We start from the raw sequence: 18,194 nt of genomic DNA on the forward strand, positions 1-18,194 counted from the left end.
AAAATGATGGGGCCCACACTGACTAGACAGGAAAGGAAAGACACTGTCTTCAATCACGCAAAAAACCCTGCAAAAGGTCCAACACGTCTGATGCAAAAAACACTGAAGTCGCACTACTTCGCCCACTATATCAGTACTCTGGTATATTCTGAGAGCAGAGCAAAAAGAGGCCAATCTAATAAGGGACAAAAACAAACTGGCACAAGCAGTAACATATGAACGGTGAGGGCGTGGCTATGGAGGCGATGGAGTGAGGACGCACTCTGTGGAAGCTCCTGCCATCCTGATAGCATCTGGCCAGCGGACCCGTGCTTTGGAGGCACACTTGCCGGTTTTTTGACCCCTCTGGACCCAGGGTCACTCCTGGACCCCTGCTGGAGAACGCGGCTGGATTCTGCAGTGCCTGCGACTCTGAGGACTTGGGCGGCCGGCGAGGCCTGCACGGGGCAGCGGCCATCTTGGAGGCGCGCGCTCTGTGAGAGATGCCGCGCCAGGCTCCATCCTGCAGCGCTGAGGAAGCAAGGGACGGTGAGCGGATAACCTGACCATTTGTGAGGGACAAGCGGTGTGTGCCCTAAAAAATTGGGCCCCGCATCCCCCTATTCACCATATCGCCTGCCCTGCCAGCGCCATACCTAGTGGGACCTGGATCCCTCCCTGGCTGTGATCCCTGTGGGGCCCTGAGGGTTACTTCCTGGGCTGTGGGGGCCCATGCTTGCCGCCTGGGGCTGGATATTGCCTCCTTGTGAGACGCTGCGGGTCTGTGTTGCACCTGGGACCCTGCAGTCACCATTTGTCATACCCTGTCTGTCATTCTGATTCAGAGACCCCGGAGTGCACGGTTCCTGCTCCCCGGCTTTGTCCTATTGGTCCTAAAATAAGTCGTTCCAAGGGGTGTGGAACAGGGGCTGAAAAGCTAAAAGAATATACCAGAATAGACCATGCTGAGGGCTCAAGATCTACTAAAAATAACCGCACAAGCTCAGTGTAAGAGCTGCCCCTCTGAAGGTGGGGAAGAGTGTGAGCAGAGGGAATTAACCCTTAAACAGGCATCCCAGCAACTCATGCAGGCCATCTCCTTGACCAGGACGTCTCTGGGAAGCTAGAGGACGAATACACCGAGGTGGGACGCCTCCGAAAAGATATGCAAGCCATGAAGGGCCGCATTGCAGAGGTGGAGACGCGGGTATCCCAGGTGGAGGACACCATTACGCCCATGGAAGCTAAACTGACGAAAGTGGCAGGGTCTATGAATGCGTGGAGGCAAAAGGCGGATGACCTGGAAAACAGGATGCGTCGGAACAACATCCGAATTATTGGCCTGCCGGAACGATCGGAGGAACAACATCCGGAGCAATTCCTAGAAGATTGGCTAAAAACCACTGGGCGATGAATTCTCAATCTTTGCTGTGGAAAGGGCTCACAGAGTCCCTACTAGGCCTCTTCCTCCGGGAGCCCCGCCTAGACCCTTTCTGGCGCGCATTCTCAACTACAGGGATAGAGACGTGGCTCTATGACTGGCATGGCAAAAGAGTCCGATTAAGTTCAACAATGCCACGATCTCTATTTTCCCGGATTTCTCTGCGGAACTCCAGAAGCAACAGGCGCAGTTTATGGAGGTCAAAAGACATCTACGGGAGAGGAATGTTGTGTACTCAATAATTTACCCGGCCCGGCTCCGGGTGGTCCACGGGGGTTCTACTTCGTTTTTTACAGATCCGGCGGAGGCGGCGGAGTGGCTGCGATCCCATGGAGGGTCTGCTGAAAAAGAATCCTAATGCATCGATTGCTAGCTGGAATTTTTTCTATTAATCGGCTAATTAGAGCTTTACTTGACGGCATCCAGGTTTCCAACAATACCGGACACTGGGCTCAGTGATGGTATCCCCTTGTTTGTTTTGTGATGGGAGTACAGGACTCTGCTCCTACGTTGTTTGTTGTTCTTTCACTTTGTTTTGGTTTTTTTTCTGTAGTGGTTTTTGGTTTTTTTTAGGTTATAATCGCAGTCAACAACAATTTCAGTCTCTAGGTGATGTTTCTAAACTTTGCCCAGGTAATACTATGCACCATGTTCAAAGGAGTAAAAGATGGGGTCGGAGTTAATATGTATGACATGGAATGTGAGAGGAATAAAAACTCCTCGGAAAAAGATCAAGGTTTTCTCACAGGTCAGACATTACCGCCCTCACATTGTGGCCTTGGTGGACACACTTGACTGGGGATACAGCGTGGTGTGTGCAGAAGCCCTAGGTACAATGGTCTGCCCATACATTTAATACCAGGTACTCGAGAGGGGTCCTCGCTGTTGGTACATAAAGACGTCAGATGGGAAGCGAGGGAAATCCGAAGGGACCCGGAGGGTCGTTTTATTTTTGTCCACGCATTTATAAACACCAGGAAATATGTGGTCTTATGTATTTATAACCCCCCTCCGGCTCGTATATCCATCCTGCAGAAGGCAATGAGTTTTGCCCTTAACTACCTGGAGGCAGATGTTATTTGTATGGGCGACTTTAATATGGTCATGAACAACTGCCTTGATAAATTGAGGCTGGATGATGAAGCGACCGGGGGGTCCTCCCCAACGACTATAACCCCGTTGTCATCATTTATGGGGGGTGGCTGGATTTGTGGAGGATGCGTCATCCTGAGTTAAGGGAATACACTTGTCACTCATCCACTAAACGCTCTATCACGCATAGACTATATATTCGGTTCTGGCGGTCTGGCAATGTGGGTGGCTGATATAGAGCATGGAAGTAGGGGGATCTCAGACTATAGTCCGGTCATCCTTAAACTTAAGTATGGACAAGTAAACAGTGGGATAGCTTGGAAGTTAAATCCTTTCTGGTTAAAATTGATGGGGTCTCCCGACAGAACGATTGATCAGTTGAATTGCTTCATCGCGTCCCACCCAGAACCTCGGGATATTAATTTATTCTGGGATGCCCTTAAGGCATATCTGAGGGGCTGCTTGTCCGCCACGATTTCTTATATTAAGCGGGTAACCGCAGGGAAGGATGACGAGGTGGAGCAACGACTGAGAGACGCAGAGGCAACATGTATATCTAACCAAACCAGCGGGAATAGGAATGAGTGGCTGGCTGCCCAGAGGTTATATACTCAGCACGTGGACACTAAATCTAAGCGTAAATTATTCTTTACTCGTCAATCCTATTTCGAATTGGGGAACCAGATGGGCAAATTTTTGGCCTATCTGGTGCGCCAACATAACACCTCTAATATGATATTGCAGATTCGCAGGGTGGATGATACACTGGTGTATTTGACCGAGGATATTGGCTGCTTTCAGGATTACTACAGGTCATTATATGAATCTAAAAGTGACTTTGACACTTTGGGGTGTTTAGACTATCTGTCAGATATATCATTCCCCACATTAGATTCGGAACAGCGGGCCCTTATGGACGCTGAGTTCACCGCAGAGGAGATAGATAAGGCTATGACAGATATTGCTTCTGGGAAGGCCCCTGGACCTGATGGGTTACCTATTGAACTATATAGGAAGTATCGGGACATATTGATGCCACTTTTGGTAAAGGTATTTCAGGGAATATGGGAAGGGAAGTCTATGCCTGAGTCCTTTTACGGGGCTAATATCATAGTGCTTCGGAAGGAGGGGAAGGACCCTTTGGAATGTGGATCCTATCATCCCATTTAATTAGTGAATGTGGACTATAACATTTTCTCCAAGATTCTAGCTACCAGATTGAACTCCATTATATTGAATCTCATACATCCAGATCAAACGGGCTTTATTTCTGGTAAAAGTACTTCTATTAACATCAGAAGAGTCCTGTCAATAGTCCAATATAGTTCCCTGGTGCCAGACAATAGATGGGCATTGGCATCATTAGATGCTGCCAAGGCTTTTGACTCTCTTGAATGGCCTTTCCTCTCCGCATGTTTGCAAAGGTATGGCTTTGGCAATCAATTTATAACATGGATCAAAATATTATACATGAAACCCAAGGCCCGTATTATAATAAATAATTCTATATCTGAGTCTTTCGCGTTGCATAGGGGAACCCGTCAGGTTTGCCCTCTTTCCCCGGCTCTCTTCGCCCTCGCGATTGAGGCACTAGCAATACGTATAAGGTCCTTCCCTAATATCCGAGGTATAGATATAGCAGGTCGGGTAGATACCATAGGCCTATATGCCGATGACGTGGTGATATTCTTGAATGATGTGGAAGAAACTTTGCCACAGGTGATATCCCTTATAGATAGATTCAGTAAATATTCAGGTTTACATATAAATTGGGAGATGTCTGCCCTGTTACCCCTTTCCCATGCCCCGGTTAGAGACTCTCTTCTCGCTGTCTATTGTATCTAGTTTTAAATATTTGAGCATCCACATCTCTAATAATAGTATGCTTGATCCACAACTTAATGTCCACCCATTGCTAGACCTGGTTAAAGCTAAATTTGCGTCTTGGAGTAGGCTCCCATTATCTGTGGCTGGACGCATTAACCTGATTAAAATGATATTACTCCCTAAATTTGGCTACTCGCTCCAGCACAGTGCGGTAGCGGTGCCCAAGTCCTTTTTTTGTCAATCTTAATTCTTTGGTCACGTCCTTTATTTGGGGGAAAACTAGGCCCAAACTTAAATTGTACACTTTACAAAGACCAAAGAAGGGAGGTGGGGCGGCTTTGCCAGATTTTTTCCTATACTACTTAGCTGGGCAGGCTAAAGCTTTAAATAAATGGATGCCGGGTAATTGCCTCCCTAATTCTGAAAGCCACCTACTTCACGCTGCACAAGTGGGAGGAGAGTGGGAGGAGATTCTGGAGTCTCCGATTGGCGTATCACAGTGGCAGGAGATTCTGGAGTCTCCGATTGGCGTATCACCATCTATTAATAACAGAATGATACAATTATATATAATAAATCAATCATATTTGACTCCGTTGAGACTTTTTAGGATGGGTCGGCTTCAATTATCAGAATGTATGCGATGTCACTCGCCAGATGCTGATTTTATCCATATGGTGTGGCAATGTCCCATTATCCTACACTACTGGAAAGAGGTGACTACACTACTGACGTCCCTGGTGCAGGCCCCTGTCCCTCTAGAACCATTGGTCTGCTTGTTTGGGGTATGGGAGGAGGAGATTTGGGATCGCTATACTGGGGTCTTCTTGCGCGAGACGCTGTTTATGGCACGGAAGGTGCTGGCATTGCGGTGGATGGGGGGTTCGGATCCTTCCCTTAGATTTTGGATTAAATTGGTGAATTCAATTATTCCATATGAGCGCACGCTATACCAAAATAGGGGATGCCCGGGTAAATTTGAAAAGATCTGGGAGAGGTGGAATTCCTCTCACCTCACTTTGCAAGACTGAACATCACATGCGACATAATATGGTATAGGAAATTAGGCTGCGGAAATAGTGGGTATTAGTTGACGTAGTGGTAGTTGTAGTTTAGGAGTTTTAGTTAGTTTTTACTGTTGCATGACATGACAAGGTTTGTGAAATTAGAGTGATATACATATGGGGAAATATATAAACAGTCATTTTTTGCATATGCTTGGAAGGAAATGTACACATTACCTTTATTATCTATAAGAATGTGCAATCTCTTTGTATTATATTTTATTATGGACGGAGGAATGTATGCTTTGTAAAGTGCCTGTTATCATAAGTCATTGTGTATGTTGTGCATTCTTTGTACCCTGATGTTTAATAAGCGAATATAAAAAAACCCATATGAACGGTGATTCAGCACAGCCCCAGCCGAAGCTGGCTGACCCGCACAAAACAGATAGACAAAACCAGATCAAATGCAAACAGAATAGCAAATGAACACTTAGCTGAACATGCAGGGACTGAGCTGGAAACATCAGACCTTAGGAGGCAAGAAGAAAATCACCAGCAGGGATAGAGGGAGTCGGCTGTCTTAAATCCCAATCTGAAACCCCAGATCTCCAATCGTCATCCTCATTATCAGGTGACAAGCCTCTGTTAATCAGATCAGCTCCATTACCTCCAGTAACCAGAGCCCAGAAAGAGAACTCGCAACCCCTCTGTCAATTTGACCAACTACACTACCTTCAGTATAACCAGAGGGAGGCCAGAAAGCGAATTCACAACAGAAGGGGCTATGTCATTATTCTTTAATCTTTAACCCCTTTCTGCCATATGACGTACTATCCCGTCCATGTGACCTGGAACTTAATTCCCATGGATGGGAGAGTACATCATACGCAATCAGCGGCGCTCACCGGGGGAGCGCTGCTGATCGTGGCCAGGTGTCAGCTGATTATCAGAGCTGACACCTGGCACTATGTGCCAGGGGCAGTCATGGACTGCCCCCGGCACATTAAGCCCTGGCACACTGCGATCAAACATGATCACAGTGTACTGGGGATTAGGGAAGAATCGCGCAGGGAGGGGCTCCCTGCATGCTTCCTTAAGACCCTCGGAGCAGCACGATGTGCTGCGCTACTCCGAGAGTCTTCGCCCTGCAGGCCCCCTGATCCAATATGGCCGCGGGGCCTTCGGGGTCCTGCAGGGAGGCGGCTTCCTCAGTGCTTGCTGAGAGCAGGCGCTGAGAAAGCCTGCTGCAGTGCCTGTCAGATCGCTGATCTGACACACTGCTGTGCAAAGTGTCAGATCAGTGATCTGACACTTTATTATAATGTCCTACACTTGGACATTATAATAAAGTGTAAAAAAAAAAACCAAAAAAAAACAAGTGTAAAAATAATTATTAAAAAATTCCTAAATAAATTAAAGAAAATTAAAAATTCCCTAATAAATTATTTTTTTGTAAACAAAAAAAGCAATAAAAATGCACATATTTAGTATCGCCACATCCGTAATGACCCGCCCTATAAAACTGCCCCACTAGTTAACCCCTTTAGTGAACCTCTTCAAAAAAAGGCAAAAAACAATGCTTTATCATCATACCGCCAAACAAAAAGTGCAATAACGTGATCAAAAAGACGTATATAAATAAACATGGTACCGCTGAAAATGTCATCTTGTCCCGCAAAAAACGAGCCGCCATACAGCATCATCAGCAAAAAATAAAGTTATAGCTCGCAGAATAAAGCGATGCAAAAATAATTATTTTTTTTATATAAAAGTGTTTTTATTGTATAAATGCGCCAAAACATAAAAAATGATATGAATGCGGTATCGCTGTGATCGTACTGACCCGAAGAATAAAACCGCTTTATCAATTTTACCGGACGCGGAACGATGTAAACGTCCCCCCCCAAAAGAAATTCATGAAATGCTGGTTTTTGTTCATTCTGCGACCCAAAAATCGGAATAAAAAGTGATCAAAAAATGTCACGTGCCCGAAAACGGTCCCAATAAAAATGTCAACTTGTCCCGCAAAGACCTCACATGACTCTGTGGGTCAAAATATGGAAAAATTATAGCTCTCAAAATGTGGTCATGCAAACACTATTTTTACAATAAAAAGCGTCTTTTCGCGTATGACAGCTGCCAAACATAAAAACCTGCCGTAAATAGTAAATCAAACCCCCCTTTATCACCCCCTTAGTTAGGGAAAAATAATAAAACTAAGAAAAAAGGATTTATTTCCATTTTCCCATTACAGTTAGGGCTAGGGTTAGGGCTGAGATTAGGGTTAGGGGTGTGTTGGGGTTAGGGTTGGAGTTAGAATTGGGGGGTTTCCACTGTTTAGGCACATCAGGGGCTCTCCAAACGCAACATGGCGTCTGATCTCAATTCCAGCCAATTCTACATTGAAAAAGTCAAACGGTGCTCCTTCTCTTCCAAGCTCTGCCATGCGCCCAAACAGTGGTTTACCCCCACATATGGGGTATCAGCCTACTCAGTACAAATTACACAACAACCTTTGGGGTCCAATTTCTTCTGTTACCCTTGGAAAAATAAAAAGTTGGGGCAAAAATATCATTTTTGTGGAAAAAAATGATTTTTTATTTTTATGGCTCTACGTTCTAAACTTCTGTGAAGCACTTGGAGGTTCAAAGTGCTCACCACACATCTAGATAAGTTTCTTGGGGGGGGTCTAGTGTCCAAACTGGGGTCACTTGTGGGGGGTTTCCACTGTTTAGGCACATCAGGGGCTCTCCAAAGGCAACATGACACCCGCAGACCATTCCATCAAAGTCTGCATTCCAAAATGTCACTACTTCCCTTCCGAGCCCCGACGTGTGCCCATACAGTAGTTTTCTCCCACATGTGGGATATCAGTGCACTCAGGACAAATTGGACAACTTTTGGGGTCTAATTTCTCCTGTTACCCTTGGGAAAATAAAAATATTGGGGACTAAATGATCATGTTTGTGGAAAACTACGATTTTTTTATTTTCACGCCCGGGCGTTATAAACTTCTGTGAAGCACTTAGGGGTTCAAAGTGCTCACCACACATCTAGATAAGTTCCTTGGGAGGGTCTAGTTTCCAAAATGGTGTAATTTGTGGGGGATTTCCACTGTTTAGGCATATCAGGGGCTTTCCAAACACGACATGGCATCCGATCTCAATTCCAGCCAAAAAAGTCAAATGGCACTGCTTCCCTTCCGAGCTCTGCCATGCGACCAAATAGTCGTTTACCCCCACATATGGGGTATCAGCGGACTCAGCACAAATTGCACAATAACTTTTGGGGTCCTGTTACCCTTGGGAAAATAGAAATTGGGGGCGAAAAGATCATTTTTGTGGAAAAAATATGATTTTTTAATTGTATGGCTGTACGTTATAAACTTCTGTGAAGCCCTTGGGGGTTCAAAGTTCTCACCACACATCTAGATAAGTTCCTTGGGGGGGTCTAGTTTCCAAAATGTGGTCACTGTTTAGGTACATCAGGGACTCTCCAAACGTGACATGGCGTCCAATCTGAATTCCAGCCAATTTTGCGTTGAAAAAGTCAGATGGCGCTCATTCCCTTCCGAGCTCTGCCATGCACCGAAACAGTGGTTCCCTCCCACATATCAGGTATCTGCGTACCCAGGACAAATTGCACAACAACCTTCGCAGTCTAAGTTCTCCTGTTACCCTTGGTAAAATAAAAAAATGAACCTGAAGTAATTTTTTTGTGAAAAAAAGTTGTGTTTTTTTAAACATTCAAAAAATTCCTGTGAAGCACCTGAAGGATTAATAAACTTCTTGAATGTAGTTTTGAGCACCTTGAGGGGTGCAGTTTTTAGAATGGTGTCACTTTTGGGTATTTTCTATCATATAGACCCCTCAAAGTGACTTCAAATGTGATGTGGTCCCTAAAAAAAAAATGGTGTTTGTAAAAATGAGAAATCGCTGGTCAACTTTTAACCCTTATAACTTTCTTAAAAAAAAAATTTTGCTCCAAAATTGTGCTGATGTAAAGTAAACATATGTGAAATGTTACTTATTAAGTTTTTTGTGTGCCATATCTCTGTGATGTAAAGGCATAAAAATTCAAAGTTGGAAAATTGCGAATTTTTTTTCACAAATAAACGCAAGTTATATGAATGAAATTTTACCACTAACATGAAGTACAATATGTCACGAGAAAACAATGTCAGAATCACTGGGATCCATGGAAGCGTTCCAGAGTTATTACCTCATAAAGGGACAGTGGTCAGAATTGTAAAAATTGGCCCGGTCATTAACGTGCAAACCACCGTTGGGGGTAAAGGGGTTAAGGACTTTTCTTGCACTGAGCAGTAGAGACTTTAATGCTGCGATGAAGCACTGTCCTGCATAAAAATCATATTTTTTTTAAAGATGCAGACTTTTTCTTGTACCACTGCTTGAAGAAAGTATCTTCTAAAAATTGACAGTATGTTTAGGAAGTGTCGGCCCTCTGACTTTGAAACAGGTTCAGAGACTGAGTCTGAATCTTTGCAAAGCAGATGATGGCTATGTTATTCAGTCCTCTTGTGTGTCTAACAGCTGAGCCTGGAGCAGAGCCCCACCTGAAGCTGTTAACCTATTAAGCATCAATGACATTTACAGAGCACATCCTGAGGGCACAACACGCTGTAAACTTATCGGCGCAAACTTAGGTGCTGATGGGTCATCATGACAGCCAGGAGTCTTCTGATCTTGTGAAGACACCTGTGCCTATCATGACAGTACTCTTATGAAAGCCAGCCTTATGAAAGACCGTGATTTTTGCTGTGTACAGCAATCCTATGATATTGCAGTATACAACACAAGCGATCCGACAAACAAAGGTTCACATTCTCTAAGGGAGTATTAAATACAGAGAAAATTAAAAGTTAATATTAAAAACAAGCCCTCGCTTGGTTCTGTCAACTGTAAAATAAAAAGTTATGGTTCTTGGAAGAAAGGGATGAGAAAACTGAAAAGGTAAAATCACCTAGTCGGAACGGGGTTAATAAAAGTTACGTATTATGTACCCTACAATATGTGATCTTTAGCTTAAAATGGTGGTCCTGTTGGTGTATTCATGTACTGATGGTAGTTTTGGTGCTGTATTAATGTACAGAAGGTGGTTATGGTTATGTATTCCTTTACTGATTTGGTTGTGATGATGTACTCCTGTACTGGTGATGGTTCTAGTGATGTATGCTTGTACCGATAGTGGCTCTGGTGCTGTATTCATGTACTGATGGGTCTAGTGCTGTGGTAATGAAGTTGTAGTAATTCATAATTTGTCAGTAGATTATTATATGGTCAGTGTACTATTCACTGCACATGGACAATACGGAAACAAGGTTAGCTGAACAAGTGTTTGACTAAAGCTCCCATACACTTCAGACTGCGGTCGCTCGAATGGTGGTTCAGTTGATCGTTAGGCCGGCAGCTATCTCACCCAACTCTTACACACACAGGAGCTCTCTTTAGTACGAGCATTCCCCTGTTCTCTATGAAAGAGCTGCTGTCAAACATCTCTGGCGACAACTGATCTCCTACACTACAAAATAATTTGCAGTCCGAGCGAACATGCTGGATGCTCATCACCCCTATATACTATCAGCCAAACCTGTCAATATTTGCTCTGCTCCACATGCATCATGACACAAGCGGTACTGGTCAATATACAGTGGGGAAAATAACTATTCGATACACTGCAGATTTTACAAGTTTTCCCACCTACAAAGAATGGAAAGGTATGTACCATATATATTCGAGTATAAGTTGACCTGAGTATAAGCCGAGGCACCTAATTTTGCAACGAAAAAACTGGGGAAGTTTATTGACTCGAGTATAAGCCGGATATGCATTGTCTCCTCATCCCTGTCCTGGTATGCATGGCTCCCCTTGCCTGTCATTGTATGCATGGCTCCCCCCGTCCCTGTATGCCTGGCTCCCCCCGTCCCTGTCGTTGTATGCATGGCTCCCCCCGTCCCTGTCGTATGCATGGCTCCCCATCCCTGTCGTATGCATGGCTGCACGGTCCCTGTCGTATGCATGGCTCCCCGGTCCCTGTCATATGCATGTTTCATATTAAAATAAACTAAACATCCTACTCACCTTCCTGCGCACCTTGATGCATCTTGTTCCGGCGCCAGCAGCTCTTCCTGCCGAGTGATCACGTGGCCCCGCTTATTAAGCTAATGAATATGCAGTCCACGCCTATGGGAGTGGAGAGGCGTGGATATTCATTACCTTAATGAGTGAAGCCACGTGATCGCTCGGCACTTGAAGAGCTGCCGGCACCGGAACCAACTAGATGCTGCGAGGGCGCCGGGACCAAAAAGATGCTGCAAGGGTTTGCAGGAGGGCGAGTAGGATGTCTTCTGGAAGCCGGCGGCTGTGGGTGTCACTGTGCCTGCTGCTAAAGAGAAATGAATATTAATTTTGGCTCCTGCCTCTGTGACCCGCTGCTTCCCCTCCCACGCCGGCCCTCTGGGATAATTGACTCGTGTATAAGCCGAGGGGATAGTTTTCAGCACAAAAAAATGTGCTGGAAAAAATCGGCTTATACACGAGTATATACTGTAATATTTTTTTTAAGGTACACTTCAACTGTGAGGGACAGAATCTTCAAAAAAAAATCCAGAAAATCACATTGTATGATTTTTACATAATAAATTTCGATTTTATTGCATGAAATAAGTATTTGATACAATAGAAAAACAACTTAATATTTGGTACGTAAACCTTTGTTTGCAATTTCAGAGGTCAGATGTTTCCTGTAGTTCTTGACCAAGTTTGCATACACTGCAGCAGGGATTTTGGCCAACTCCTCCTTTCAGATCTTTCAGGCTTTGGGGCTGTTGCTGGGCAACATTGAGTTTCAGCTCCCTCCAGAGATTTTCTACTTTGTTCAGGTCTGGAGACTGGCTAGACCATTCCAAGACCTTGAAATGCTTCTAATGGAGCCACTCCTTAGTTGCCCTGGCTGTGTGTTTTGGGTCAGTTATGCTGGAAGACCCAGCCACTGCCCATCTTCAATGCTCTTACTGAGAGGAGTGTCACGGTCACGTGTGTCTGGATGCAGCGAGTACCGCAAGGCGAACCCATATGACACACGTGACCCTGGATACACCGCCTCCAGTGGGGCGAATTTAAATAATAAGACGTGCAGCTGGATACACCGCCTCCAACTGGCGAATTTAGATATTACACGTATATATACAAAAGTCTGGAAACCCCGCCTCCAGTAAGGCGAATTTAAATAATAAAGGGGAAACCTGGGTAACAATAACAATGGAGGGCCCTGCGATAGGGAAACGGGGAAGTGGAGACCTCCTGCACTCCCCTGAGTCAGTGTCTCTACACTCCTATCGTTCCCTATGTCGGTTCCGCACCGGGCCGGGCGACGCACAGGAACCTCAAAACCCTGACTCGCCCTGCACCTAAACCCTCACTAGGGAATTGGTTGGTGCAGAAACTAATCCCACCACTGCACTAAACACACATAAGGGAAAATGACAATACAGGGGGACACCACTTAGCTTTGCTCTGTTGCTTATGCTCCCCGCAACAGAGCCCACCACCTGCGTGCCTCTTCTCCTTCAACCGGATCCATCACCATAACCGGATCCATCACCATAGTGCAGCCTTGGAGCAGAGTCCACCACCAGTTGCAGCTGCCCAGTAAACAGAGTCCCAAAGATGAGTCCAGCTTCTGCCAAAAAGTCCAGCATGCTTGAGTCCAACTTTTCTGCCAATAAGTCCAGCATGCTTGAGTCCAGCTTTCAGCAACCAAGTCCAGCATGCTGAGTGCAACTCTCACCATAGTCGCCACTCCACCAAGCCATGCAAGCACTTCCTGCTGACACCATAAACTGCGACTCCACCACGCCATGCCAGCCTTTCTTGCAGACCCCATCGTTGGACTCCACCAATCCATGCCAGCACTCCTTGCAGACTCCATAGCTGCCACTTGTCCCCTCTGGCTGGGCTGCCCAGGACTCTTGTTCAGCTCCATCTTTCACCCAGGTTTACTTGTGAATGACTAACTGAAGACCTATCACCAACCGTGATTGAACACACCTGACACCCTTTTATAGAGCATCACACCTGCATTATAATTACGTGACTAAGGTACTAGAGTGCACTACCGCTCACCACCACCGGGGCAACTTAGAACAAACGACACCACAGTGCAATAATTCTAATGGCCACCGGGGGCCATCACACCACTTTGGCACCCAGCCAAAGGAAAAAAAGTTCACTTGTGCGTTTAAAACTGTCAGATCAATCCTGGATCATGACAAGGAGGTTATTGACCAAAATCTCATGATAGATGACCCCAGCCATCCTCCTTTCAATACTGTGAAGTCGTCCTGTCCTCTTTGCAGAAAAGCACCCCCAAAGTATGTTTCTCCCACCATGCTTCACAGTTGAAACATTGTTCTTGAGGTTGTACTCATCCTTCATTTAAACACAACAAGTAGAGTTGATACCAAAAAGTTCTAATTTGGTCTAATCTCACCACATGACCTTATCTCATGCCTCTTCTGGATCATCCAGTTGGTCATTGGCGAACTTCAAATGGTCCTGGACTTGTGCTGACTGAGCAGGGGGACCTCGTTTGCCCTGCAGTATTTTAATCCATTACGGCGTAGTGTTACTATTGGTAATGTTTGAGACTGTGGTCTCGGCTCTCTTCAGGTCATTGACCAGGTTGTCCCGTGTAGTTCTGGGCTGATTCCTGACCTTTTTCAGAATCATCCTTACCTCAGGCGAAATTCTGCACGGAGTCTCAGACTGAGGAAGAATGAGTCATTTTGTGCTACTTCCATGTTCTAATAATTGTGCCTTTTTACCAAGCTGCTTGCCTATTGTCTTGTAGCTCATCTCAGCCTTGTGCAGGTCTACAATTTTGTCCCTGGTGTCCTTAGCGACAGCTCTTTGGTCTTGGCCATGGTGGAGAGGTTGGATTGTGTGGACAGGTGTCTTTTATACAGGTAACAAGTTCAAACCGGTCGAAATAATACAGGTAATGAGTGCAGAGTAGGAGGCTTATTAAAGAAAAATGAACAGGTCTGTGAGAGCCAGAATTCTTGCTGGTTGGCGGGTGATCAAATACTTATTTAATGAAAAAAAATGCAATTTAATTATTTAAAAAATCATACAATTTGATTTTCTGGTTTTTAGTTTTAGATTCTGTCTCTCACAGTTAAAGTGTTCAGTGACAAAGTCAGTGGGGAAGTTCTGGAGGCTGTTAGCGTCAGTGATTTAAAACCCAGAAGTTTGCTCCTATGTGTTTTTTTTTTTGTGTGAGGGGCTAATTGGCCATTTTGAAGAGTGGGTTTTTGTGGACAACCATAGAGCGGGTGGGAGGTTGTCCACCTTATCTCCACCCAAGGGTGTGGTCTGGGGTTTAACTAGTCGGCCTTCTGAGGCATTCAGTGTTCAGTGGATCTGGAGCCGGCATCTCCAGAGAAGTGGTTTTGAGTTAAACTGTACTGAACCTGGTTCTAATATCCTGAGCGGGCGGATTCCCGCAGCTTTAGAGATTGCATACCATTTTATTTTGTTTTCCCTTTTTGCCTGAAGGGACTTGTTTATTTTCACTTCGCACTGGTTTATGCAGCATATATAATAAACCGGTGGAAGATCTAAAGAGACAGTGTACCTGTGTCCACCTCCGTGTGCAGCTGAGTAAGCCAATTTACCACAGTACCTAAAATAAAAATTACAGACCTTTCCATTCTTTGTAGGTCGGAAAACCTGCAAAATCAGAAGCATATCGAATGCTTATTTTCCTCACTATACATCATACATGCACATCGCTCAGTTTCATACACATCACAAATTAATGGCCGCTCTCTGAATGTGCCGCACAAGCACAGCTCTGCTGCAAACACACACTTGAACACAAGTGGCTGCATTGCATACACACATACATGAATCTGTACGACGTGTATGGCACAATCACTGCTTTGCGTTGTACACCCACAGTTCCGCTCTTTATATGCATATGACTCCGCTCAGTGCATGCCACACACACGGTTCTGCTACGTATACACATGGCTACGCTCCATACACGTCATACCCACACGGCTCCACTCGCCATATATTGTGCACACCCGCCTTACATGTACACACAGCTCCACTCCGTACACCTCATACACACACAACTCCGCTCTGTACACCTCATCCACACGCGGCTCCGCTCCGTACACCTCGTACACACATGGCTGCCCTTCACACGCCTTGTGCACACACGGCTCTGCTCCGTACACCTCGTACACACACAGCTCCGTTCTGTACAGACACTGCTTGCTCCATCCACCTCGTACACACACAGCTCTGCTCTGTCCACCTCGTACACACACGGCTGCCCTCCGCACGCCTCGTACACATGCGGCTCTGCTTCATACACCTCGTACACATGCGGCTCTGCTCCATACACAGGCGGGTCTGCTCCGTACACACGGTACACACGTGGCTCCCCTCTGTACACCTCGTACACATGCGGCTCTGCTACATACACCTCGTACACACACGGCTCTGCTCCGTACACCTCGTACACACGCGGCTGCCCTCCTTACGCCTCGTACACATGCGGCTCTGCTCCGTACACCTCCTACACACGCGGCTCTGCTTCGTACACATGCAGCTCTGCTTCATACACACGCGGCTCCGCTCCATTCACCTCGTACATACGCTGCTCTGCTCCATACACCTCGTACACACACGTCTCCGCTCCGTACACCTCATACACACACGGCTGCCCCCCGTACGGCTCGTACACATGCGGCTCTGCTCCGTACACCTCGTACACGCGGCTCCGCTCCGTACACCTCATATACATGCAGCTCTGCTCCGTACACCACCTACACACGCAGCTCCGCTCCGTACGCCTCGTACACACATGGCTCCGCTCCATACACCTCGTACACACACGGCTCTGCTACATCCACCCCGTACACACGCGGCTCTGCGCTGTACACCGCGTACACACGTGGCTCCGCTCCGTCCGCCTCGTACACACACGGCTGCCTTCCGTACGATTCGTACATATGCGGCTCCGCTCCGTACACCTCGTACACATGCGGCTCCGCTCTGTACACCTCGTACACATGCGGCTCCGCTCCGTACACCTCGTACACATGCGGCTCCGCTCTGTACACCTCGTACACACACGGCTCTGCTCCGTACACCTCGTACACACGCAGCTCTGCTCTGTACATCTCGTTCACACGCAGCTTTGCTACATACACCTCGTACACACGCAGCTCTGCTCCGTACATCTCGTACACACGCAGCTTTGCTCCGTACACCTCGTACACACGCAACTCCACTTTGTTCACCTTGTACACACACGGCTCTGCTCCGTACACCCCGTACACACGCGGCTCCGCTCTGTACACCTCGTACACACACGGCTCCTCTCCGTACACCTCGTACACACACGGCTCCGCTCCGTACACCTCGTACACACGGCTCCGCTCCGTACACACACGGCTCCTCTCCGTACACCTCGTACACACACGGCTCCGCTCCGTACACCTCGAACACACACGGCTCCGCTCCGTACACCTCGTACACACACGGCTCCGCTCCGTACACCTCGTACACACACGGCTCCGCTCCGTACACCTCGTACACACACGGCTCCGCTCCGTACACCTCGTACACACACGGCTCCGCTCCGTACACCTCGTACACACACGGCTCCTCTCCGTACACCTCGTACACACGCGGCTCCGCTACGTACACCTCGTACACACGCGGCTCCGCTCCGTACACCTCGTACACACGCGGCTCCGCTCCGTACACCTCGTACACACACGGCTCCTCTCCGTACACCTCGTACACACACGGCTCCGCTCCGTACACCTCGTACACACACGGCTCCGCTTCGTACACCTCGTACACACACGGCTCCGCTCCGTACACCTCATACACACACGGCTCCGCTCCGTACACCTCGTACACACACGGCTCCGCTCCGAACACCTCGTACACACACGGCTCCGCTCCGAACACATCGTACACACACGGCTCTGCTCCGTACACCTCGTACACACACGGCTCTGCTCCGTACACCTCGTACACACACGGCTCCGCTCCGAACACATCGTACACACACGGCTCCGCTCCGTACACCTCGTACACACACGGCTCCGCTCCGTACACCTCGTACACACACGGCTCCGCTCCGTACACCTCGTACACACACGGCTCCGCTCCGTACACCTCGTACACACACGGCTCCGCTCCGAACACATCGTACACACACGGCTCCGCTCCGTACACCTCGTACACACACGGCTCCGCTCCGTACACCTCGTACACACACGGCTCCGCTCCGTACACCTCGTACACACACGGCTCCGCTCCGAACACCTCGTACACACACGGCTCCGCTCCGAACACATCGTACACACACGGCTCCGCTCCGAACACATCGTACACACACGGCTCCGCTCCGTACACCTCGTACACACACGGCTCCGCTCCGAACACCTCGTACACACACGGCTCCGCTCCGAACACATCGTACACACACGGCTCCGCTCCGTACACCTCGTACACACACGGCTCCGCTCCGTACACCTCGTACACACACGGCTCCGCTCCGTACACCTCGTACACACACGGCTCCGCTCCGTACACCTCGTACACACACGGCTCCGCTCCGAACACATCGTACACACACGGCTCTGCTCCGTACACCTCGTACACACACGGCTCCGCTCCGTACACCTCGTACACACACGGCTCCGCTCCGTACACCTCGTACACACACGGCTCTGCTCCGTACACCTCGTACACACACGGCTCTGCTACATCCCACCCTGTAAACCCCTCCTGACC

The 18,194-nt window shown here is 47.5% G+C and overlaps 1 protein-coding gene across 1 annotated transcript in view; it reads left to right on the plus strand.

Moving 5' to 3' along the window:
• Window positions 1-18,194, plus strand: part of LOC141051171 (uncharacterized) — a 218,882-nt gene that overhangs the window by 21,210 nt on the left and 179,478 nt on the right. The window contains 1 exon segment of the mRNA XM_073548036.1: window positions 1,071-1,186. Within this exon segment, the coding sequence (XP_073404137.1) occupies window positions 1,071-1,186 (116 nt within the window).

The sequence above is a fragment of the Dendrobates tinctorius genome, unplaced genomic scaffold, assembly GCF_039654945.1.
Source record: "Dendrobates tinctorius isolate UK_male_01 unplaced genomic scaffold, ASM3965494v1 ptg000155l, whole genome shotgun sequence".
Lineage (NCBI taxonomy): Eukaryota > Metazoa > Chordata > Amphibia > Anura > Dendrobatidae > Dendrobates > Dendrobates tinctorius.